Source organism: Ctenopharyngodon idella, chromosome 7 (assembly GCF_019924925.1).
Source record: "Ctenopharyngodon idella isolate HZGC_01 chromosome 7, HZGC01, whole genome shotgun sequence".
In the NCBI taxonomy this organism is placed as follows: Eukaryota; Metazoa; Chordata; class Actinopteri; order Cypriniformes; family Xenocyprididae; genus Ctenopharyngodon; species Ctenopharyngodon idella.
Genome location: NC_067226.1, coordinates 33,134,073 through 33,154,732, shown reverse-complemented (window position 1 = coordinate 33,154,732; position 20,660 = coordinate 33,134,073). Strand labels below are relative to the sequence as shown.

Sequence of the window (20,660 nt, the reverse complement as noted above, 5' to 3'; positions counted from 1 at the left end):
ATACTGTGGTCAAAATAACTTGAGCATAATAAATAAATAAAGTATTATAGAAGGATTGTGCATGATCCAAAATAATAATAAGACAAAAATGGTTATAGCTGAAAACAAGATTTTTCCCCTGAGTTGAACTTCATATTTCTTAGTAAAAAAGTTATTCTTGCTTGCCAGTTTGAGTTGAGATCAGTTCTGTCAAGGATCTAGAGATGACGTGGCATCAAAAATCATCAATCATCAATCAATTAATTTCATTCCAAGACCAATAAAATACAATCTGATCATGGATATGACACGCAACGGAAATTTAGCATAAAATCAAGCTGTCAAAGTCAACATCTGCAGGGTCATTCTACAAAACAGGTCCCATTTGTGTCTCCATATACAGTACATGTGTAAAAAATATATATTTGTAAAAATATATGTAAAAAATATGTGTAAAAAATATCAATTATGTACTGATGTCATCTTTTTAACATAGATATTTTGCTAAACACATCACATTTGTCCCCACAGACTTGTTTCCAACTTTTCCTTGCTATTTTAGCAAGCATGCAGATTTTTTTATGAAAAAAACCCCCTATAATATAAACTACTTATTTCCGCCACAGATTCAAATATCAATTTCACTGTATAACAGCTGTCTCCGAAAATGTCTAAACAAATTGTAAAATAGGCACAACAGGCACATAACAGTCGCCATAAAAAGAGAAATGGTCCCAGTGCTGATACTGGGGGAATATCACACAGCTGTCAGCAAATCAGATTCAAGAACCAGAAAGAACAGTTGTATATAATATAATATAATATAATATAATATAATATAAACTGTTGGATATTTGTATAAATTTCAACAATAAATTCTCTTTCTAAATAGTTCAAGGCCCTGTTACCTTCACATATTATCCTGATGACACAATGCAATTAACATTTAAACAATTATTTATCTCCTAAAATGTCTAAAATCTCAAACATTTACTTTAAACCCACTTTAATAAACTGGAAAAGGCACCTGCACCCTACAGTTCAAGTCAGAAGTGACCCCTGAAAGTTACAGCGCTTCAGTCTTTCACGATTCACGTCAGAGTTGCTGAGTTTTAAAGCAAAGGTTGGGAGAAGAGGCCTGAACAATGTTTGCACAGCCATGTCTCTTTCAGGTCCCATAGCACACGCCAGGAAGAGGGGCAGACAATGTTTGGCGACTGTCTGGGCGGAGGCTATGTTAAGGCCGTGAGCTGGACAAAGCTGAGTTACTAAGTCAATGTTTTCAATGACGGTATTTAACAGTCAACAGTATAGAGTAGACGATTAGACCACAATGCGACCCTGGAGAGAAACTGAAAGAAGCACAGCCAGTATTTCTGACCCCAACAGACCGCATAACGTGAGATCTGGGGTGCTTTTGAGGTGAATATTTGAGTGGGTTTGTGATTAACAAGCTTTTGGAATATGCGGTTGCTCAATCAAGATCAGTCACGGCTGGACTCAGAGGTACACAGGGAGGCTTGTTTTCTATAAAGAGAGAAAAAATTGCTTTTCGGTGTTAAAGCTGAACTCTGCTCGTTTTCAGCATCATGTTCGCTGGACTAAAAGAGCTGTCGGTGATAATAACAGAAAGAAAAAGTAAAGTCATGTGAATTCCAGAAGTTTTGTAATCAGACACTATGCTGGTGTGTTATAATAAAAATGGCAATGCTATTCGAATGCAGGCACAAAATGCCAAATTGACAGGAATAGTTGATCTAAAACTGATAACTGCACTTCAGAGCAACACAAAAGATGATATTTTGAAGAATAAACAGCTGTCAACACATATTAAGGTTCTTCAAAGAAAAAAGGATGGACCAATATAGAAATTCTGGATAATACGATCAATCTTGTTATTGTTAATTAAAACGAAAACTAGTAAATAAAAATAAAATAAATTATAAATATTAGACAAAAAACTTAAAAAACTTTTTTTTAATTTCAGTTAGTTGCCAAAGCAACATTTCTAATGTTTATTTTAAGTTGAAGTACTATAATTACTAAAACTGAAATAAAAATCAATTAAAGCTAAATATTAAAAAATTAATAAAAATGCAAATGCACAAAATTACTACAACTAAAAAATGAAATGAAAACTGAAAGTAAAAACAAAAATAAACTTAAATCTAATTATTAATAAACACTATAATAGCATATAAATTATAGTAAAATAACACTAATAAGACAATAATAAAAACGATTAAATTGAGTTATATAGCAGCTTTAACTCAACAATCATAAAGCAAACTTCAAGAGACAACCTTTAAAGGGTTAAATATCCAATATAATCTTTCACTATCCTTTTAAGTTAGAGCTATATGACAACAAAATGGCAGATATCTTGAATATTGGCCAATAAATATCTAATATTGGCAGGTAAATAAAAAATATTAACGATAATGTCTGAGTCCGGTAACTCAAACAATAGAGCATTGCACTACAACGTCATGGGTCATGGGATTTATTCCCAGTGTAAGTCACATAAAAGCATATGCAAAATGTGTACATATAAATATAAACCAATATAGCACCAGTACAGTATGTTGTGTATCTCTTTTCATAAACAATCATTTTGTGTTGCATGTAAAAATAACAGGTTTGGAATGACATGTGGATTTAAAAAAGACAACAACCAAAAACTCTTAGCTCTTCACAAACTGTAGCCTAAAAAGAAAGTAAATGCAGAAAGAAAGAAAGAAAGAGAAATAGAGAAACAGCAACATTGAATGGCACCCAGCGACTTTACCTGTCGTTGTTCTGTAGTGGAGCTCCATCTTTGCTCCAGGAGAGGTTTGGAGGTGGTAATCCCTGAGCGGGACACACCAGCGTGAGGCTATGGGTAGCATTGGTTAGGTAAGCGTTCCTGCCCACATGGATCCTGAGATCCCTCTGGAAGTTCATGGCAGATCCGTGATGCCTTTGTCGAACGATTACCGCTCGACTGCCTCTTTTCGACCCCATTTCTCCAGTAAATTCTGAAGTGTTTGGCGTCTTATCTAAATGATTGTCCATCGTAGTGCCTTCCTCTGTAGGCGGCCCTTGCCCTGCGGCAGCCAAATCCTCAATTAGTTTGTCAATCAGGTGCGACGCCATTTCTTCCGACACATCCCCGCTTTCTGCCAGCAGACTGATGTTCTTCACAAGCTCCTCGAACTGTGCAGGTTCAAGGACAAAGGCTCCTGTGTGGCTCCTGGCCCCTGAAGCCAAAGCATAGTTCCCCAAAGCAAGAGTATCCCAGAGCTCCTTAGGCTGGCCGTGATCGTCTCGGTAGAACTCATTTTTTTGCACCCAGCTTGGGTGAGATTTTGGAGCCTTCTTTCCTGGTGGAAACCCCTCATGGCACTTTGAACCAGCGTAACCTCCTTCTTTGTTGAGATACGGATGAAAGTTCCTACTTTTTTCTTTCCCCAAACCCTTTCCTTCAGGCTGTTCCAGGAGTCTGTTATTGTATCCGATCAGCTTCAGGGTGAAGGTGTCTGAATCTTGATTGGCCCAGCAACGGTACAGTCCAATATCTTCAGCTTCCAGGTTGTAGATCCTCAAAGCCCCAGACTTGGTGATGCTCAGACGTTTGGAACTAGTCAGTTCACTCCCATCCTTCTCCCAGCGGATCTGAGCTTTGGGGAAATGCCGCACGGGACACTTGATAATGACGGCGGTCTTGGGAAGAAGGTAGGCACGTCCTCCAATGGTAAAACTGAGACGTTTTTCTTGTCGGGTCTGGATGTAGATGCGTTTCAGGCCAATGACCTGAGGGCAACGTTTTCTGGAGTGAATGTGCTCTGTGGAAAGAGAAACGGAAGAAGTTTAGGCAGTTCAAACAAAGGTTAGGGCTAATTACTTTAGTTTCGCGTGAGGTTATGAACGCTTTTAAAATCCCCAAATAATCTCTGCAGTTCAGACTCTTGATTTCAAGCCCAATGAAGTCAAATCACATGGGACAGAAGGACTTTGGAAAGTTTAGGTGAAAAAAGCACAAGGGCACAATGTGAATATACATTCTCAAGAGAATGAAAACGTGCTTTTGGACCGTCCCTTACCGAGGGACCTTATCTAGGTATACGAACAGATAAACCAAATTCAGTTTGAACCTAAAGCTAAAAAAAATCAAAATCGATTTTTCTGAACCATAGCATTAGGCTATAATCAGAAAGCATTTCAAAGAAGTTTCATATGATCATAATATACAGTATGTTCACTTAGAGTTATTATATATGACCATGGAGAGTTCATTGGTTCATGGGTATCATGAGAACAATGATAACATGCTAAGTGATATATACTGATCCCTGCTGAGAAATTTGAGATGGAACTCAAGTAGGATTGTGTTGTTACTACAGCTCAAAACATCAGGGGGTCCTGAAACCTTTTTATGAAATTTCCCTTGTGTTGGTATCCGAATGTATGGAGACCATAGTGAGAGCAAGATCAAACAGAGGTCAGTTCTAAGTTAAATTACAGGCACAATTTACACTAAATTTACAAGAATACATTCAGGCGTAATGGGGTTACACGCTGGGTAAACTGCAGGTGAAGTTTGGTTGAAGTATAGAGTATCTTACTGCTGCAGGGGCTCATACGACAGCTCCTGATCAGAGGAGGAAGAGGGAGGTCACTGCAGGACGACCTGTCCAGAGTGACCAGCTGACCGGAGGCCGTCTGTCTCCTACAGACAGGTTCCCTCCGCTGGATGCCTTTACCACACGTCACAGAGCACTGCAAACACACATGGACAAATACATACATTAAAAAAAAAAAAAAAAAAACTCTCTTAAAGGAATAGTTCACAGAAAAAAAGAAAATTAATCCTGGTGTAAAACTATAAAGGTAACTATATCAGCATCCACACCAACGCACAATAACTTTCTGTTTATTATAAGCACGCATAGTTATGTTGTCTGTTATGTTATGTGTAAAAAAAACACTAAAATGTTTTTGAAATACATTTATTTTGTTTTAAGTATACTACAAATACATTTGGGTCAATGGGCCTTAATAATAATAAAAAACAAAGATATGCCATCCAAAGTATGTAAGGTAGTACAACTAGATGTCTTTTATTGAATCCAAAAGGATTTAATTATATTTTGCTACATATAAAGGTATTTTAAAGATTTTGAAGTGTCAAAAGGTCATTCGGTTTAACCGTCCAAAGGCCAGTACAGCCATTTAATTTGTGATTAAAATATCTTAAAATGTAATAAATGTATATATTTTTTATTCTGGCATGATTTTATAACATCATATATCAACATAATGCAAAATGGTATTAAAATTATGTGTAGAAGTCGTTGCTTTGTTATGAGAAAGAATGTCAGGAAAAATTAATTTAATTGATGTCATTTGGAGTAACCAATGTAATGGGACCATTTTGGATCAAGTCATGCGGTCAGTATCATGTGACAGGATGTGACATCATTCAGACACCTGCAAAGGACCACATGGTCGTGAAGCAAAGTAATTAACTCTCTTTTAACTATTTAAAAAAATCATGTTTTCACTTGTTCATACGCATGTCCCGAAACATCAGGTCATTCGGTACAACCGCTATAAAACATGGAAAATGTTGTAATATTTTAAAAACTTGTACTAAATATAAAATGTTTGATTGTCCTTTTGCTAGACAGCTAGCTAGATATCAGCCTGTTAGCATTGTTTGAAAATATTGTCAATTGGTATAACCGAAAGTGTCATTCGGTAAAGCCGAAATTTTGGTTAAACCGAATGACTTTTTTGGTGACAAATTTTGTCCATCTTGTAAAAAATGACAAAATCAGTGTTAATTGATTATAAAAACCACATAATCTCATTGTTAACACTTAATAAAACTTCAAAATTAATTGTATCTCCATTATGTTTTTTTATACTTTTAAAAAACATATTTGTCAATGACCCATTTACATATGTATGTGTTTAATAAAATTGCCCTGCAATTGTACTTTTGGTATATTAAACTGGTATACTTACAGTCTGCTTAATTGGAACAACTAATTTTCTACTTAATGCACTTTAATTGTGCAGAAGTAGTGCTGAGGTCCAACTAAACATATACTGAAGTTTATTTGATTGTGCTAAAGTCGAACTATTGCAAGTATGCTTTAGCTACACTTTAAATATCTTGCATTTAAAGGCGTATGATATTATACAGAGATCAATCCTTATTAATAGTGATAATAAAACACTTTTTAGACATAATATTAAGAAATGTGCATTGTGCAATAAAGGAATACTCCAAAAAAAGTTTAATTGTAATTTTTTATCAGCAAGTCTTAAGTGTTATATCAATAAATATGTTAAAGGATTTGAAGTATACTTAGTATGCAATAAATGTATTTTAAATAGAATTTGGTATAGTTTTTTTTTTTTTTTTTTACTAGGGGTGAAAGGGCCTTATCATCTTCAGAATTGTCATTTTTGAATAACTAAAATTTTTTACCTACTTCTGCATTTTACGGATTGGAACAGCATTCACTCTTCTACTGCTTTTAAATGAATCTAAATATACAGTACCGTTCAAAAGTCTGCGTCTGGTAAGATTTTTTAAATGTTTTTTTTTTTTAAAAAGTCTTATGCTCACCTACAGTAAAAACAGTAATAATGTGAAATATTATAACATAAAATAACTGTTTTTTATTTTATTATATTTATGAATGTCATTTATTCTTGTGATGACAAAGCATCACTACTCCAGTCTTCAGTGTCACATGATCCTTAAGAAATCATTCTAATATGATGATTTGCTGCTCAAGAAACATTTATGATTGTTATCAATATTGAAAACAGTTGTGCTGCTTCATATTTTTGTTGAAACCGTGATACTTTTTTTTTTTTTTTCAGGATTCTTTGATCAATAGAAAGTTCAGAAGAACAGCATTTATTTGAAATATAAATCTTTTGTCACAATATAAACGTCTTTACTGTCAGTTTTTGTAAATTTAATGCATGCTCGCTAAATAAAAGTTTTTTTTTTTTGTTTGTTTTTTTTTACAGAATCTTGGAGGCCGATAGCCTCGTGGGCAGCATGCCAACATATAGCGCTCTTGCGCTTCAGGCGACCCGAGTTCGAGTCCTGGCTCGCAAACTTTTCCCGATCGCATCCCTCTTTCTCTCTCCCACTTCTCTCTCCTGTTCACTCTGTACTATCCTATCATAATAAAGGCAAAAATAAATCTTTAGAAAAAAAAAAAAAAGAATCGTGGTTAGAAACACACCTTGGACCACTCTCCACCTTCTAGACGAGGCAGCAGACAGTCAGGGTTGGTGCAGGTCCTGTGGACGTCGGGTTTGGTTCCAGCACACTCCTCGTCTCTCAACCTGAGGTAGCTTCCAGTAGCTAGTCTCTGTCTACAGTAAACCTTACGCCACTGCGTACCTCTGCCGCACGAATGAGAGCACTGACCCGGAGACGACACAAACACCAACAGAAACACAAACAAATCAACATCAGTCCTTCCTACATATGCTACAATCCCAGAGAGCACAGCATGTGAGCGAACACAATCACACAACCAAGGGCGTAGAGTTTTGGTAGGGATGCTAGGGACATGTCCCTTCCAATATCCAGTGACTACTGAATTGTCCCTAGCAATAATTCTGATCAAACAACAAAAATATATTTATATGCAACCACAGATGGGCGCATCTGAAATGGGTCATACCATTGGCATTACCTGAGAAGTCAAAGTAAATGCATATCCTCTTTCAAGGACATGCATTTAATGTTTATCATTTCAGCTGTTGTTGAAGTTTACCCTCTTTAACTTTAACTTCATGTTGTTAAAATGAATGTACGAAGCAAACTGTGTTAAATTATACAACACTGAAATAAGAGTGTGTGCTTTATCTGTCAAAAAGATGCGCACGGCATTTGTGTTCTTTACTTTAGCAACTCTTGGTCTTGCTTTCTCCAATATATAGTGCGGTTAAGCTTCAGGTGACCCGAGTTTGAGCTCCGGTTTGAGGACCTTTCCCGATCCCGTCCTCCTCTCTCTCCCAAAATAAAATTAAAATAAAACAAAAATAAAAATTAAAGTGATGTACTACAGCATCATTAAGAGAGCTCTGATCCCCGAAAAACTGTACCCAGCCTGTAAATACTTTACATACAATCATGTATGTCCTCTGATACTCTGATGTACTGATGTGAGTTAATTCTCCTTGTCATTATTACTTACCTTATAACATTACAGAATTATACTTGAAGTCAATAAAACCTAAAAACCTTAATGTCAATCCCTGAATAACACTTATTTTCAGTTATGACTGTATGTTTGTTTAGATATTTTATAATAAAGTACAGAAAGCTAAATTGTTATTGGATTTGGTTTCATAATCAAGATTATGTTATGAGTTATGAGTGAGTTCCTAACTATATCTATAAATAAAGGCTTTAGATGAAATGAAAATGCAATTAAAAATGCAAAAAAATTGTCCCCACCAATGTCAAAATCAAACCTAACACTTGATGTGCAGATGTGTTTACAGCAGAAAAGCCAAATAAAGATGCAAAGTCAGCAATAAAAATGAGTTCACATCATATTCTGAAAAAACACATGCTCAATGAGAATAACATGTCCTTCAAAGTGTTTATGTGACTCTCTGGCACTTTCTGCTATTTTAATCAAATAAGCAAATTTAATCTCATTGCTGTCTAGGAGAAACCATTAAGATATTACAGAGATTTCTTAGACTACATTCACACTGTCAGTCCAAATCTGATTATTTGTGTATCTGATTGGAAAAATGATCTAAATGACTGACTGTCCACACTGCACTCAAAAAAATTATACATTGGATTTACTTAATTTTTTTTATGTCAACAGGTTCCACGCAATTTGGTTATGTTGCATTTAATTAACATTATTTATTTCAGTTAACTTAAATTTATTACATAAGGTTAACTCAATGCCATTTAGTTGAATCAGGTTAACATTGTTAATTTTGTCCAAAACCATTAAGTTTAATTATCCTAAAATTCAAACAAGTAATCCAGTTTAATTGAATAGTTTATTTAGTGGATGCGTTCAAGAACAATTTTCACAACTTTTACAAAATCTTTACTCTGTAAAGACTCTTGTTAGGTATTAGCCAGAAGATGATTTTATTCCATCTATGGCATGCCCAAAATAGTTGTTTTTATTATTAAAACAACTTTAATTGTTGTTAGGAGGTCCTCAACCCAAGCACATGTTCTATACCTCTCCACAATGGTAACCCCAAAACTATTAACATAACAGAACCTTTTAAATGCCAACATAATAGAACAGTAAACATTAAAAAGTCTCTCCATTTTCTCATGTTGCTAAAAACTGCTTAAAATAACACTTTATTTAAAAATTTACTCTCCCAGATCAGCCCCTTTGCAAAGCATGATGGGAAGTGAAAGTCCTGTTTGAGTCCTGGTTGAGTTAACTTGATTGAAACATGTTATTTTAATATGAAAACATCAAGTTAAGTCAAAAAGTAATCATTTCAAGTTAATTTAACATGAAGCAATTAAATCTGAACCAGAAACCTAATACAATGGTGTTGAATCAAAATAAGTTGTTTAAATAAAGTGAACAGCATCAAAAAATCATTTTTTTGAGTGCGTGTATCAAAACTGCTTAGATTTGTGTGTCCTGTGGCACACTTTTGTTTTCCAGATTATCTGTGAAAGGGTTTGAAAATGTTGTCTTACAATATGACAATAATGTGGACTACTATGTCTAAAGAAGCAGTGGGAGAAATGCAGAGCAGTCAGACTGAAATGGATTTCCAGAAACTAGATTTGAATAGGATTTTAAACTACATATGAATGTAGCTTGAAATGGAGAGCTTGTGAGTGTTTGCCATTCACACTTGCTAAAAATAATCAGATTTCAAGCGGATATGCACAAAAATCGGTTCTTTAGTCATTTTTATCTACAATCACCGGGGTCACTAACCTGTTGCCACTCCTCAGCCTCCCAGGACGGTGGACACGCCACCTGGTTGCAGGCCTGCAACTCTGGAGGTCTCGTCTCCACACAGTCTTTGCTGGACGCCAGTTCAGTGCGGTTTCCTGCCACAGACCTCACGCAGGACACGCTGCGCGTCTGTAGCCCCACACCACATGACACCGAACACTGGTTCCACACGCTCACCTCCCATCTGAAGAAAACACATGGCTTACACACTATGTGCATTCACAAACCATGTTTGATGAAAGATTATACAGACAAACATTTTCAGATAAACATGCACAGATGAATCATGCACAAGAAGACCAAGAACATGCATTACAAAAGTAAATAGGGTGCATTTTCATTCCATCCTTCATTTAATACAAAAAGCTAAAAATATTCCTTACCACAATAAGCTATATGTTTATGATTTAGCAGAATATTATTGTATGGTAATGCAAAACATGAAGTTACATTGCCATTGTCTTTGAACTTGGCATTGGCATTCCGTGACAATCAAGATCAGAAAGATCCATATGAAGGCGATCATATGACTTAAACACTAGACATTTCAAATTTAAACAATACAGCCTATATAATCTGAGATAACAATCAAGCGTTTGTCCATAAACGTATGAACCATTGTAATATTCTGAGCCGAGGTACATAAAAAGCCACATGAAAGATATCAGCTCCAGTAAAGTCATTTATTCCATAATGCACTGCTCTAAAAAGCCAGCTGTCATGCTTTTGTTGGCAAATGGTCAGTTAACAGGAAATCACATTATTTTCATCATATGTCCTTATTTTCAGAGCGGCCTGACAACCTACTAAGATTAAATCTGAATTTGGTCTTTGAACATAATCTAGGCCAGCGGGTTCAATTTTAGCTCCTTGTTAAGGAGCTGGAAGAATCATAAGGTTTTTTATTCAACACTTGCTTTTGCACGCAACATCTTTCCTTGACTAACACATTTGGAGTTGAAAGAATTAATTAGTGGCGTTTGCTAAGGCAAGCATCACTGTTATTATTGTGCACACTTATGGTTAAAGCGAGTTGTGCTATTACTTTTTTTAAATGATCAGACTTGCGTCTGGCAGTCTTGTGAACAGATTTTCGCCTGACAGACGATAAAAAGGTAAAAAAAAAAAAAAAGAGCCATAGACTTAACTGAAGTAAAGGCCTGAGCCACATCTAGAAAGATTTGTGGACAGACACATTTAGCACCTTACCAATCAATAACAGAACTTAGATTATCAGTAAATAACATCTTTAATTACAGTCTGTTCCTCACACAAAGCTATCGTATGACATTAGAAAACTTTGAATATCACACGAGTCATATGGACTACTTTAGTTTTTAGACCTTGCAAGTAACAAGTACAAGCAGCGAAATTTACATAATTGGATTGCTTTTTTCAAGGAACTAGTAAAGTAACGTATTACTTTTAAATTTACAACAAAATATCCAGGCTTGGGAGGGTTACTTTAAAATGTATTCCGTTACAGTTACAAATTACTTCATAAAAAAAAGTATTCGGTAACGTAATCCAAGTACCACAATATGAAAGTAATGCAATCTGATTACTTTTGGATTACTTCAAGGTCCCATATATATATATATATAAAGAAAGAAGGAAAGAGAAATTTTACTATAAATAAATTGCATTTTTAAATTTCATTTTAATTATTTCTTCTTCTGCAAGTTTTTAAATGTTACACGTTCCATACTTTTGAATGGGTCTCAACAATAAAAATATTTTACAAATCTGATAAATTATCTATTGCAACATTATTATCGTTGTTGTTGTTTAGAGCTTAAAAATATAAAAGTCACATCAGATCATAGACAAACTGAACAAGCTCAGATCAAACATTTCTGTTTATGTTTGTTCTGCTTTCATTTTAATGTTTAGCATTTTGGTTACTTTTAAAACCTATTAAAACTAAGCAATCATGTCTCATTTCCACAATTTGGGAATACACAGCCCTGTATATATATATGTAAAGGGCTATTCAGACATCTAGTGGCTACAGTATGGTATTACAGATTATTTTTTAGTCCTTTGATAAAGAAAGTGTTTTTGTAGCTGGAAGGCAGAGTTGCACTGTACAACCATGTTGTTTGCATTTTCTTCTTTGAAAACAAAATAGCAGCGAAATTTCCATGAATTGAAAGCGTTTTTCCCTGCGGGAAGCATTATTTCAACTAGCAGCAGTGATTCAGTCTGCGTCTGAGGAGATTGTAGACGGGTGTTATTTGCGCATGCTCCAGCGGGTGGCTCACGTGAGTCATCACTGGCAACAGAACCAGGAAATACTGTATAATCAAGCAGCGCTTAATATGTGTTATTATGGCAAAATAATGATTTATTTAGTTTTAAATGAAACGACTGTAATCCTGATAGTATCCCCCCTTTTTTCAAAATGTAACTGTAATCTGATTACTACGTTTTTTGGACATAACTGTAACAAATTACAGTTACTGGATTTGTGTATCCTGATTACGTAACGCCGTTACATGTATTCCGTTACTCCCTAACCCTGAAAATATCTGAGCTACTTTTTCAAGTAAGTAACACAGTTTCTTTGTTTTCCCATTTATTGACTGACAGCTTTCCTGTTCCCATGTTGTTGTTTTTTTATTAAAAAAGAAGCAAGCAAGCCCAGCCCAGGTAAAGTAACACAAAAGTAATGCTGGGTACACACCACAAGATAATCAGACTGATTTTGGGCCGATTTCTCCCCTTCAGACAGTCCTAGGTAATGTCCCGATTATCTTGATGGTTCTACAGATTATCTTGTCAGATTTTCCTGTGGTGTGAGGTGTGTTAAGAGCAACTGAATCTGCTCTGAAGAATGTCGGAGCCGCCCTGATCGCGAATTGTAAATATTCAACATGTCAGAAATCCTGATGTGTGGGGGGAACCCCGAGGACAAATGCACGCACGCTCTGAAGATTATCACGTGAAATGAAACAATATCCAATCAGAAAGCGAGCTGACAGAAGACAGAAGCATAACAAACGCAGTTATTGGCGCAGAACAAAGTAAAGACCATGTTCCTGCCGTCTCCACGACTTCATCCAAACCCTCTTCTTTTTTTTCTGTGAATTTTCTGTTAAAATCATTCCAAACACTATCATCGCAATTTCTTCCTGCCTATCGTCCGCCATGTTTATTCTGAAGTCTCGAGAGATTTTGTGAAATTTCCCGTGTTCACAGTCGGGACTCTGGCTGAAAATCTGTTCGTGTGTGGTGTGCTGTCTTTGTCACATCACAGCACACCACACAATACAGGAGCAAAATGGTTAAATCTAGGATTTTTTCACATTTTGAACATCTTATAAGATTTTGAAAATCTTTTAGTGTGTACCCAGCATAAAAAGTAACTAACACAATTAGTTACTTTTTAGGGAGTAATGAATTACTTAGATAAACATGCAAAGTTAACTTTCCCCAACACTGTTTGTCACTATGAATGTATACAAAAAAAAATTGGAAATTTCTCCTTTTATGTGTTCCATAGAAAAAATATAACAGCATACAGGTTTGCAACTGAGAGTAGATAATGACAGATTGCTCATTTTTTGTTAAACTATTAATTTAAGTGGAAGTAGTGACTCAACAAAGTAGATGAAGGAACAATATTTTTTTTTCCCCTCTCATCATTATAATAATCATTCATAAAGCACTGTTTATTTGTTCACCATTTAGCACACAGCCATGTGTAAAATACACTACCGTTCAAAGTTATTTTTTTATTTTTTAAAGAAGTTAATACTCTTACTCAGCAAGGATCCATTAAATTGATCAAAAGTGAAAAAGACTTTTATATTGCTACACAAATATATAAATGCAGTTTCTTATATGGTTTCCACAAAGTATTAAGCAGCACAACTGTTTTCAACATTGATGATAATAATAAAATGTTTCTTGAGCAGTAAATCAGCATATTAGAATATATTAAAAAAATATATTAAAATAGAAAACAGTTATTTTAAATAATATTTCACAATATTGCAGTTTTACAATATTTTTGATCAAATAAATGCAGCCTTGGTGAGCAGAAGAGACTTCTTTCAAAAGCATTTAAATAATCTTACAGACTTTCATGCTTTTGACCCAAGATTGAATTTTCACATGGGTAAAAGATCCTAGCAAAAAAGTACCACAGTGCTTTCATAAGGGGAGAAATTAGCTTATCGCAATTTGCAACAAATAAATTTTTCCATAGTGATTTCTTTTAGACCCGTACCTCGGAGGACATGGTTGAGGGTTACAGATGCGAAGCAAGGAAGGCTGAACTTTGGAGCCGTTGCAGAGTGTGTCATCAACAATTTCCTGTTTCAAGGTGCTCACACACCTGACAACAGCCATCTGTTTGCCTGCAACACAACACAGTGAGGAACAAGGGTTTTGGCAGGGGAGCATTTCAAATCTGTAGGTTTTTGTAGCCCAGGCTGATCACTATCTGCTCTCTTAGCAATTTTAGATTTCATGCCGATTTCATTTCATCTGGAAAGCTGGACATGTAAAAATCTAAATCAGTTCTTTAGCTGTAAGAAATCGTTATGTGCATTAAAGCTATTTGGGCAGTAAACACATCAGAGAGCTACTTTTCTCTAATGGGATTCATGGAGACTCACCAACAGCACATGATGCAGAACAGGGAGTGAAGCCCATGTATTCCCAAGCATAATCATGCTGATCAGGGATCTGCTGGGGCCTCAGGGGCCGCCACGATGAGTCTGGAGATGCTAAACAGGGGCCTGAATCACAGGTCCTTTGTAAGGGAGGCTTGTCCTCGTCACACTCTTCATCAGGAAGTTCGACTTCAGCTTGAGTGAAAGACAGCAGCACTTTACATTTCACCTGACGCCTTTGAACTCCCAGACCACAAGACACACTGCAGGCCGACCACGGACCCGGGATGAACCTGCACACGCACACACAAAAAACACATTATGATTCTGAGCATGAATTAAATATATGCAACTTTCACAACCAGTTTACCAGTTGTTGTTATGCTATTGTGTTGTCCTCACTGAAAACTTGATTGGTAAAGTACTTTTTCAATAAGTCAGTCAAAACAATGTGGCGAATCAGGCTGAATCAAATCAAACCCTTTTATGGCAAGTCAGTGAAAGACTGAAATTTCCAAAACTAGGAGACAAAAAAGTATAATAAATTATATATAGTGCTATTTTATCTTAAATTATGGCATTTTTTTTTTTTTTAATGAATATATTTTTTGCCATAATTTAAAGAGGACCTATTATTTCCCTTTTCACAAGATGTAATATAAGTCTCTGGTGTCTCCAGAATGTGTCTGTGAAGTTTCAGCTCAAAATACCCCACAGATAATTTATTATAGCTTGTCAAATTTGCCCCTATTTGGGTGTGAGCAAAAACACAAAGTTTTTGTGTGTGTCCCTTTAAATGCAAATGAGCTGCTGCTCCCCGCCCCCTTTCCAAAAGAGGGTGGAGCTTTAACAGCTCAACAACAGCAAAGCTGGAGAATCTCACGCAGCCAAAATGAGGATTGTCAGTAACGGTGTTCAGCCTTACACTGTTCAAACCGGAGTCGACACTGATGGAGAGACTCAGGAAGAAGTTACAACTTTTAGAATGAAACTGGACGTTTCTGAATGGTTAGTGGATAAATTTATGTAGTTGCTGTGGAGTTGATTCAACTCATCCACTAGCATGTGCCGTCATGTTAATCTTTTGTGCAAATCCAGTGTTGAATTGATCCTCGTTTGTGAAGCAGTCTGGCGTAAAATTTGTGCAAATATATAACACTTTACCGACTTCCTTCGGCATATTTCCTTCCGGCTCATTTAGGGCGGGGTCTATGCTAATAGGGCAGATTGTCACCAGCCACAGGTGTGGCTTACCTAAGAGTAGGGGAAATCTGGAGCCGCTTGTTTGAAGCGACTGTTTATGATTTATGGGGATTAAAAAAAGGAGTGGGTGGATTTTTACCATTATAGGCTGCTTGTTTACACACACTGCGGACACACATCTGTGTTCAAACACCTTATAAAAGTGAATTTTGCATAATAGTTCTCCTTTAAGATAGCTATGTTTCACTAATTCTGATTGCTTTGTTGCAAAAGTAAAGACTGTTAAACTTGAAACACTCTAATCCTTTCTAACAATAAACCCAAGTACTATAATAGCTATAATAACAATGAAAACAAATGTGATTTCAAAATTATAGCAAGTTATACTGATAAATATAGCATTAACATGGACCAAAAGACTTTGATATTTAAGAGTCAACCACACTTAAAATAAACGTGATCATAAAAAATAGATGTGGCAGAATCTCCTAATGAACCACAGAATGATTTTTCCATATTTCTGGCGAGTGGAAAAATTACCCTTTTGGAAAATATTGTCTGAAATTCATAGCTCGCGTGATCTGTGTGTAATTGGATTCAGGAATACAAGTACAACATGTTTTTTACCACCAATGCATTAAACCCGAGGACTGAGATGAACATGCTGCGCAGACTTATGCCTTTGTGTACACTTCTTCCTGCTGTCATTAAATGCAGCTAAAAGACAAATGAGAGTGCAGCACATATCTGTAAAAGTATTTAAGTATTGTGGAAATGCGTTTGCCTGGAGTGGATGTCAATGCACACCTCACGCCGCCCACTGTCTAAACACTTTCCAGGCTTAAGGAATTAAAGTTTATGAGATCTGTAATTCCACATAAGCCCCAAACATGTCATGTTTGGACTAATGTAGGGGTGTCATTCAGGGAATTTTATGATGTCAGAACACCTCATGTGATTGAGAAAACAGGCTTGTGTTTTTTTCAGGGTGATGAGAGTTAGTGAGTGCACATGCACAAGTGTATACAGCACATTTCATACATTTTCGGTAGTGCTTTTAAAATGTCTGCTATAACGTCCCTTGCGGCAATGCTGAAAACGCAACACGTACTCATGTTGCTTTACGAATTGTGTTCTGACACTTTGAATGAAACAGCACATTAAATCAAACTTGCGTAGGTAGTAAAAAAATGTCACTGTAATTAAATACAACTATGTTTAGAAATTAGAATGAGTCACGGTGAATCATTCAAAATGAGAAAAGTTATATAAAAAGTTGAGATGACTGGAGGAAAGTTTTGTTTAAACCTCAATGCTTGGTACATGAAACACAACTAGGGTCATTAAAGGGTTAGTTCACCAAAAAATGTAAATTCTGTCATTAATTACTCACCCTCATGTCATTCCACACTCGTAAGACCTTCGTTCATCTTCAGAACACAAATTAAGATATTTTTGATAAAATCCGATGGCTAAGTGAGGCCTACATTGCCAGTAATAACACTCCCTTTTTCAATGCCCAGAAAGCTACTAAAAGCATATTTAAAACAGTTCATGTGACTACAGTGGTTCAACTTTAATATTATAAAGCGCCGAGAATACTTTTTGTGCGCCAAAAATAAAGAAATAGCGACTTTATTCCACAATATCTAGTGATGGGCAATTTCAAAACACTGCTTCATGAAGCTTCGAAGCTTTACGAATCATTTGTTTTGAATCAGTGGTTCAGAGCACCAAAATCACATGATTTCAGTAAACGAGGTTTCATTACGTCATAAGTGTTTTGAAACTTCAATAGTTCACGTGACTCTGGCAGTTTGATACACGCTCTGAAACCACTGAATTGAATCAAAAGATTCATAAAGCTCCGAAGCTTCATGAAGCAGTGTTTTGAAATCACCCATCACTAGATATTGTTGAATTTTGCCGCACAAAAAGTATTCTCGTCGCTTTATAACATTAAGGTTGAACCTCTGTAGTCACATGAACTGTTTTAAATATGTCTTTAGTACTTTTATGGACATTGAAAAAGGGAGTGTTATTGCTGGCGATGCAGGCCTTACTGAGCCATCAGATTTTATCAAAAATATCTTAATTTGTGTTCTGAAGATGAACAAAAGTCTTACGGGTGTGGAACGACATGAGGGTGAGTAATTAATGACAGAATTTTCATTTTTGGGTGAATTAACCCTTTAACTAACTGACCATTTTAAGTAGAGGAACAATCTTATCCTGATATCACAAGACAACAGGTTAAGATACAACAAAATCAACAACACCATATTGATTATTCATGTCCCAGTGCATGCTGGGAATAGAGTGAAGTCATAGGGGACATGTTTAAAGGGTTAGTTCACCCAAAAATGAAATTTCTGTCATTAATTACTCATCCTCATGTCGTCCCAAACTAGTAAGACCTTCGTTCATCTTCAGAACACAAATTAAGATATATTTAATGAAATCCAAGGGTTTCTGAACCACAAATAGGCAGCAACGTCACTGCACCTTTTGAGGTCCAGAAAGGTAGTAAAGACATCGTTACAATTGTCCATGTGACTACAGTGGTTCAACCTTAATGTTATGAAGCGACGAGAATACTTTTTGTGTGCAAAAACAAAACAAAAATAATGACAATTTCATTATTACATATTAAATATAACTTCTTGCATTCTTATTGAGGTTATTCAGGTTTATTCAGGAAGCTAGCATGTCAACATTTTTACTAAAATGCCCAGCAATATTTCCTTACAATGTTGCTCCACCATAAAAAATGACTATAGAAAAAGAGTTTTTACACTTACGCTCGCTAAAGCGCCCCTTGGCAACACTAAGAAATGCAACTCATGTTCATTCTGACATTTTGGAACGCAATGAAATTGAGCTTTCGTAGTTACAAGTGTTGCCCTTCATGTGATTACAGTATGTTTTGTGCCTGTTTCCCTAGGAAGAAGTATGTGATCATATGTGGGTGCGTCTATGAGAGCGTGTATATCAGTGAACAACACTAAGGAGGGTTCTAATCTCAGGATTAGAGTTCAGGAAGACAACAGTCCTTCCTCAGTGGGTCTCCTCCACTTTTATCAAAGCAGGGATAAGATGTGGCGTGAGACTCCTCAACTACATCCAACCCACAAGATCCACCCACCCAAATCACAGAGGCAAGCATCCAGCCGTGAATTCCACAGCAAAGTGGACTGGGGTCACTTTGAGATAGGGACGAGTACTGAACCCTGGTGCACGCCACCTTAGATCACCCTAAATTTAGTTACTCGATTAACGGAGCAGAACGCAAAAGAAGTGCTGCTATCACTGAGTGATATACTCCGCTCAAGGGTGTAATTCAAGAAGGGTTTGCAGACAAACGGTAGATCTTAACCACCCCTCCTCCCCCCAGATGCATGCATACGAACTGAAGCGTTTGTCAATGGCTCTTCTGTAAACTCTTAAACACTTTCACCCCTCATTCTTCTTGTTTTATGAGTCTCTGTGATAGATGCCTTTGGTAGACCGCAGAGAGCGGTGGCTGTGTGGATGCTGGCAGCTCACAGTTTGCGGCTTTCAGTGGGGGTAGCGGGGGTCCATCAAGCTCCCCTGCCAACTATTAACAGGGGTATCATTTCAGAGACGAGGAGGGGGGAAAACTCTAATAATACCACAACAGGGGGCGGGAATGGCCCGTGGGGCCTTGTTGAAGTAATGAAAGGAAACTGGACACATAGAGGTCAGAACGCAAACACCCTAACTCTGGTTTCAGTGGCCGTTTTATTCGGATGAAGAACCAGCTAATGAAGCCTGCTTCTTGTCCAGTTTTGGTTGAATGGAGCTGGGTAAAATAAATTTTTACTGACGCTGTGTAAAAAGAACAATCCCAGCCTGAGGTCACCAGAAATCCTGAGTAACAGGTGAAAGGATTCATCTCTACAGGTCGAGAATACTTCAGAATAAAAAAAAAAAATACATGACTGTACTGAGTTGCAATGCACAGAATGTGGCGAGACTGTCTTGGGATACCTGAGGATTCACGGTTCAGTGGATTATTGGTTATAAAAGAGAAAAGACTGATTTATATGTTTATTCAGACACTTGTAGCTAGGCCCAGACGGAATCTGCAGACTTTTTCCGCATTTTCTGTACTGATTCTCTGGAAAAATCTGCAGAATTATGCACAATGGGTTTAAACAAGGTAAAATGTGTTAAACTGAACTTAAAATTTACTAGTATGCTATATATAGTTTTCAATAACTGAAAGCAAAATCAACTTAACCAAAACAGCAAAACAAACATCTTTATGAATGATGAACATTCAAATTGTGTGGAATTTACAGAAATATTCCATGTGAGCTTGCTTTTAACTGACTGAATGCTAAGGATGAAGCCAGTACTGAATCCTGGGAGTCACTGTCTGTTGAATAAACTCACCCAAAGATATTATACAGGTTTAGTTTACAACAAATCAGAAAAGAGGTCATGTTTATTTACATGACATCATGACATCTTAAGACCACATCGAGTCACATGAGCTAAAAATACTCAGTGGTGAGTGAAAAGTAGGGCTGGGCTATATAGCTAAAATTTTGATATTTATGTACTTGATCTGAAATTAAAGATTTTTTTTAATCAATAAGCAGAATAATCATTAGATGAATAAAAAAACCAACTCCAACACTTTTTTGCTTAAAGGGTTAGTTCACCCAAAAATGAAAATTCTGTCATTAATTACTCACCCTCATGTTGTTACACACCTGTAAGACTTTCGTTCATCTTCAGAACACAAATTAAGATATTTTTGATGAAATCCGATGGCTCAGTGAGGCCTCTATTGCCAGCAAGATAATTAACACTTTCAATGCCCAGAAAGCTACTAAAG

The 20,660-nt window shown here is 36.3% G+C and overlaps 1 protein-coding gene across 2 annotated transcripts in view; it reads right to left on the bottom strand.

Annotated features, from left to right (window-relative positions):
- The window catches only part of adamtsl3 (ADAMTS-like 3), a 207,091-nt gene that overhangs the window by 34,742 nt on the left and 151,689 nt on the right, over positions 1-20,660 (bottom strand). For both annotated transcript variants that reach the window (XM_051900104.1, XM_051900105.1), the window contains exons 16-21: positions 14,594-14,883; positions 14,203-14,332; positions 9,948-10,152; positions 7,233-7,415; positions 4,584-4,737; positions 2,768-3,803 (exon numbers count right to left, since the gene is read on the bottom strand). In XM_051900104.1, the coding sequence (XP_051756064.1) occupies positions 2,768-3,803; positions 4,584-4,737; positions 7,233-7,415; positions 9,948-10,152; positions 14,203-14,332; positions 14,594-14,883 (1,998 nt within the window). The remainder of the gene's footprint in view (positions 1-2,767; positions 3,804-4,583; positions 4,738-7,232; positions 7,416-9,947; positions 10,153-14,202; positions 14,333-14,593; positions 14,884-20,660) is intronic.